At 23.8% G+C, this 5,566-nt stretch overlaps 3 protein-coding genes and 1 pseudogene across 3 annotated transcripts, besides 6 other annotated features; 1 reads left to right on the top strand and 3 right to left on the bottom strand.

Moving 5' to 3' along the window:
* Nucleotides 1-40, top strand: part of EDI_281960 — a 1,344-nt pseudogene extending 1,304 nt beyond the window's left edge.
* A 196-nt stretch (nucleotides 41-236) lies between these two features.
* Nucleotides 237-487: a sequence feature (AT_rich).
* Nucleotides 488-661: 174 nt separating this feature from the next.
* Nucleotides 662-752: a sequence feature (AT_rich).
* Nucleotides 753-900: 148 nt separating this feature from the next.
* Nucleotides 901-1,247, bottom strand: EDI_281950 (uncharacterized protein; the record flags this gene model as incomplete). The annotated part of the gene is made up of 2 exons (XM_001739876.1): nucleotides 901-1,104; nucleotides 1,152-1,247. The coding sequence occupies 2 exons, from the start codon at nucleotides 1,245-1,247 to the stop codon at nucleotides 901-903; spliced, it is 300 nt and encodes a 99-aa protein (XP_001739928.1).
* Nucleotides 1,248-1,404: 157 nt separating this feature from the next.
* On the bottom strand, nucleotides 1,405-2,721 carry EDI_281940 (uncharacterized protein; the record flags this gene model as incomplete). The annotated part of the gene is made up of 1 exon (XM_001739875.1): nucleotides 1,405-2,721. The coding sequence occupies one exon, from the start codon at nucleotides 2,719-2,721 to the stop codon at nucleotides 1,405-1,407; it is 1,317 nt and encodes a 438-aa protein (XP_001739927.1).
* Nucleotides 2,722-2,822: 101 nt separating this feature from the next.
* On the bottom strand, nucleotides 2,823-3,264 carry EDI_281930 (uncharacterized protein; the record flags this gene model as incomplete). Its single annotated transcript, XM_001739874.1, has 2 exons — nucleotides 2,823-2,831; nucleotides 2,935-3,264. The coding sequence occupies 2 exons, from the start codon at nucleotides 3,262-3,264 to the stop codon at nucleotides 2,823-2,825; spliced, it is 339 nt and encodes a 112-aa protein (XP_001739926.1).
* A 601-nt stretch (nucleotides 3,265-3,865) lies between these two features.
* Nucleotides 3,866-3,969: a sequence feature (AT_rich).
* Nucleotides 3,970-4,616: 647 nt separating this feature from the next.
* Nucleotides 4,617-4,637: a sequence feature (AT_rich).
* Nucleotides 4,638-5,438: 801 nt separating this feature from the next.
* Nucleotides 5,439-5,517: a microsatellite.
* Nucleotides 5,456-5,499: a microsatellite.
* Nucleotides 5,518-5,566: the final 49 nt, after the last annotated feature.

Raw genomic sequence — 5,566 nt, 5'->3', positions numbered from 1 at the left:
TGCAGAAGATATGTTTCATGTTCAAGATATATATCATACTTTCTTTTCAATTTTTCTATTTTAATTACATATAGGTAGAATATCACAGACAATAGAAAAACATTTGCTTAATGAATATAAAAAGTTAACAAAATTTTATTAGATGAATAAAAATACATTCTATACTAAAAAAGGTTTTTAAAATAAACCCAAGAAAAATGATACAAAATCAATTAAAAGTGTCACATAAATCAGAGATATATTAATTAATGATTTAAATATTGGTGTAAATTATTGAATATAATAATTAACTAATATTATTTATGAAAAAAAAATGAAATAAATCTTGATTAATATTAGATTAATAACAGTTCAGATTTATGAAAGAAATATAGCTTTTATAAATCATTTATAAACAATATATTTATTATTTAAAGATACTAAACTGAATTAAGTTATATTTTTAATTCATTAACTAGAATAATTTTGAATAAATTAAAAATAAAAACTTGTTTTTATGGTTAAATCAGATTATAAATAATATCCTTCAATAAGTTATAAGAGGTTTTATCTTTTCAATTTTGAGAAAATACATAAACTCATAATACTATGTCCTTTTATTAAAAAAAGGTTATTTGTTCCTTCTTTAAATTTTCTTTGTGTATTTTCTAATTCACTAATGTTTTAATTAAAAGTATAATTGTTTTATATAACATCTAATAATTAAAAATCAAAAAATAAAAAAGAATGAAAAAATAATAATCATAAATATTCCACTTCACAAAAATGACACTCATCAGAAGAGTGTGTTTTGGTTTATAACCCAGTGGAAGATTATTTGCTTAGTAATTCTATTGATATGATTATTTCTATCAATCCTACGAACTATGCAACATCATAAATAGACAATTCATCACTCAATTAAACTAAATACCCTATTAATTGAACTTGACCTTTTCCTTCAATAAACAATTGTTTTGATTTTCCTTTTTCAATAAGCATCATCATGCAAACTTGATTTGGGTTTGTTTGTTCATCCAAACGATATAACATGATCTTCTTTTCATTTTCATAAATGTATAACTGTGCATAACTGTCTCTTTCTTTTGTTGGGAACAATGCAATCTAAATGTTTAATTTTTCTTTTCACTTAAATAACCACTTCACCAAACGTTTTTAATAAAGAGAGACACTCCATCTTCAATGTCCTTGAACTCAATAGAATTGCCACAAGGAACAAGTTGGTTATACAACTGAATAGTAGTCATTGTGATAACAAAAATTAAAATAGAAAAAGAATTTGATAAACAAAAAAAAACGTGGAACAACGTCAGAACCTTTCATTTACTTTATATTTTTATTTTTTTGATTCATTCTTATCATGTCAAAAGATTTTATAAACCAAACAGTTATCACTAAAATACGTTAAATGAAGAAAGTGATAATAACACTAAGAATAACTATTACTAATGCTACACTTCCATCATGACTGTTATCATTATTATCTGGAATAATTGTAGAACAATTAGAAGGAGTATGGTCAGAACACATTTGATTACAACTGCCTTCTTTTAAAATTAATTTAATGTCGTCAAGATAAAAATCAATGTTACCATTGGTTTTACTTTGGAACTCAATTCCTCCAAAAGTAGTTCCATCATTACCGATTTCGGTCATTTTAAAGCTAACTTTTTGCCACTCAGTTGTAGTAGTAATAGTTTTAGCGGAAGCATCAGTCTTTCCAAAAGCCCAGAACCAAAATTCTGCATTGGCATTAGACTTAATGTAGAATTCAACAGAGTCATAAATATCAACTAAAACAGTATGAGAATTAGCTAATATCTGGAAATTTCCCCAAGCAGATAATGAAGCTTTAAGAGCAGAACTTCCTGAATGAGCATTGTTTTGAACAATTGTTACAGAATTTTTGTTAGTGTATGTCCAAAAAGAGTGGAATGAATCTGTAAAGATAATATCAAAAGATGGTAATGGACAACATTCCAAAGAAGAAGATGGTTTGTTTATTTTAGTAAGTGTTGTTGGCTCAAAAAAGGTGTTATCAGGGATACTAAATTGATTATTTCCTTCATAAATTTTATTTGATACAATATCATTCATTATAATTGTTGCAGTATCACCTGCAATAGAAGTTAAAGTAATTGTGATTGGGGTTGTTATTGGATTGCCATTTGTTGCTTGATATGCCCAATAATTAGATGTTCTTGTTAGTTCTTGATTAGTTGAACCAAATGATATTTTCACCCCTTTTAATCCAATGACATAATTTCTTACATAAAAACCTAACCAATATTCACTCACCCCTTCTTTTGTTAATAATTTTACATTTCCTGTCACGTCACAAGCAACCATCCTGTATGTAATGTCACAATGCCCTGTATCTTTCTCACAAATTTTTGGAAATGCGTTAGCAGCTAAATCAAAATGTGTTTTATCTGAAGCACACCAATCTGAATTACCATTAGCAGGACATAAATCTGTTACCATAAATCGTATTGACCCTTTTTCTCCAACTGCTTCATAGCAAATTCCACATTGTTGACTGGAAAGGTAAAACGCTTCATTTGGTGCAGCTCTAAACATTGTATCTAAATTATCAGTACCTAAATGACATGCAACAGAGTCAGTATCATATCCTTCATAATAAGTAATGTCAGCTGTTTTACATTCTGATAAAGGAGTTAAATTTCCAAATGAATAACCAATAAATAAAACAATTAACATCTTTTTTTATCAAAAAAAAGGAAAATTCCAAGTTCTTTTTTTTTCTTCTTTTTTTTTAATTCATTATTCTTTTTAGTATTTTGAATGAAAAACTTCCAAATTTAAAGATTCTTTTGACTTATTGCTATTTTCAAAAAAATTACTTAAAAAAAATTCAAAGTATTAATAACTAATAATGAATTATTAACAGAGTGTTGTTTGTGTAAGAATTACTTTTTTTTGTAAGTTGAGTTGTTGAAGAATTAATGAAATAGATTCTCGGACTTTCTTTAATAGTATTATTTTATCTTCATATTTTTTAATACCTTCTCCATTTAACCCATTTACAAATTTTCTAATTTTTAGTTCTTTTATTTTTACTTCTCCTTGGAGAATTGAACAACAAATAATCAATTCATCAAGTGATTGTGTTAATAAACCTTCACGGATCTGTTCAATAACTCTCCTTAATAGTTCGTCTTTGACTGGTTCAATGTTTTTTCTTTCTATTTCATTGAGTTGTGTTTTAATAAGAGTTGTTGTTTTCTTTGAAAGTCTTTTCATCAAGTTTATTATTTGACACCTTTTTAGTTTTCCATTTATCTTTTCTGTATTGTTCTTTTCACTGAAATTCTTTTATCGTAAGTTTGGTTTCACATTTATAAAACAAAATTATATTCTAACATCACCAAAAAATAAATATTAAGATTTTGTTTTGTTGAAAGGTAAAATTATTTATTTTTGATAAAACAGGACAACAACAATCAAAAAATAGAAGATAAATTTGATATTTTGTAAACAACTTTTTGTATTTATTTTAATCTTTGTTTTTTTTACATTTCTGAATGTTTTGTTGTTGTGTTTTAAAACAATGAGAAACAATTTCTTGTCAATCGAACATAAAAGAATTGTTTCAAAATAAAAAACTCAAGTATATATTCTTTTTATTGAAAGGATACTAATTCATTAGAAAAAAAATTATAATACGTATAAATATTTTGTATTGATGAAATTATTGTATTTAAACAAACCAATCAAAATAATCAATTTTACTTCATCATTATTAAACAATTTTTACAACAAATAAAGATTAATGAACTTGATGATATTAAATTCATTTATAATGTTATGATAAAATAAACTAGCTATTACTGATTAACTATTCAAATAAATATTTGTTCTTAATTTTATTTGTTATTTCTATTATTATTATATAGTACTATTAAAAACAAATTGATTAGAAATTTAAATTAGTAAACAAAATATTATGATTATCTGTTTTGTATGGTACTTGTATCATTTTGTTTATTCCTTTTAACAAATGGGTTTTTGCTAACTTTCTATCTCTGTTTGGTATGGTTTCCTTCTTCTAAGAAGTGGATTAAAATATTTTTTTGGCTATTAAAAAAAGGAAAACTTTCAAAGATAAATTAAGAAGTCATTAGTGGATTTTTGTTTTAACTCTGTGACGTAGTGAGTTTGGTACTTTGAGTTATTTGAAAGAGTGAAATTTAGAGATGTATCCATAAAAATACAGGATATCTTTTACAAACTTTAATAGAGTGTTCTTTTAGTTTAGAATCACCAATGATTATGAAAAATTCCATGAAAATAAGATTACAGAGACTTTTTTGATTTTATATCTCCATTATATCTATAAATCGAAATAAATATAAATGATTCAAGATAATAAATAAAAAGTATCCACTGTTCATTAACACTAACACTAAAATAAAGACTAACGTAGTTTATCTTTATGTTTTTGCTTAAAAAGGAAAATTAAATTAAGATATCATTACTGATTTTTTGATATCCAAAAGATTGAACAATTAGTAATAAATATATACTTTCTATCCTCAATAAATTGATTCTTTCCATAAAGATAAAGAATAATTTGCTAGTCAATAAATGAAGAGATTATAATATATAATTAATTTGATGCTATTTCAATCAATATATTGAAATTGAATTAAATTTCAACATCCTGTTTAATATCACTGAGTTTTTGTTGAGAAAAAGAGAATCTTTTTTTAATTTATCAATAAAAAAATTCATTTTGAACGAATGAAGTAATAGAAATTATAGAGTAATCAAAACACTATAATCTAAATTGGTTATTAACTCCTTCATGAAAGAAATATGAATTCTATTATTTAGAAAGATTTTTAGAAATAGAACCTTTGTTTAGATTCACTATAAATAATTCTTTTTTTTATTTTTGGTATTGATGATATTTTTCTTTATTTCAGTCTATTAAATCAAGAGATGATTGAATATATTTGATTGGACGCTATTTTTTTAATTCTATAAGTAGTTTGGCTATTTATTTTCTTTAATCAAAAAATAGTAAAATTAAAGTTAAATCTTAAGATAGTATGATATTCATTTCAACGTTTAGGTAATCTTTTAAAATAGTAAGTATATAATATAAATATGTTGTCCTTTCATTTTCTAATTCCCATTTTTCAATTTATTTATTTCTATTTCTATCTATAATTTAATTTGTAAGTCATATTTTGAATTAATTGCACTGGGAATTTAAGCAATAATTCTGTTAATTGTAATACTATTTATTGAATATTTTGTAATTAATTCTTTAGTTTATCATTTATTTAAGTATTACAATTTTGATAAAGTTTTTTATTAAGAGAATGTATGAAGAATAAGAAACAGAACCAACGATTTCATAACCATTTATAAAAATAAGAAAGAGAAAAACATAATGTTTCATTTTTGTTATTAGAGTAAAAAGTTGAAAAAAAAAAGAAAAAGGAAAGTAATAAAAAAATAATAAAGAAACTAACACATAAATTAAAACTTATTGAATGAATAAAATGAAAGAGTTCATTAGAACTGGTTCATTTAA

Source organism: Entamoeba dispar, genomic scaffold, assembly GCF_000209125.1.
Source record: "Entamoeba dispar SAW760 scf_1105229462493 genomic scaffold, whole genome shotgun sequence".
Classification (NCBI taxonomy): domain Eukaryota; phylum Evosea; order Mastigamoebida; family Endamoebidae; genus Entamoeba; species Entamoeba dispar.
The sequence above is the reverse complement of the archived record's forward strand: the minus strand, read 5'-3'. Positions and strand labels throughout refer to the sequence as shown.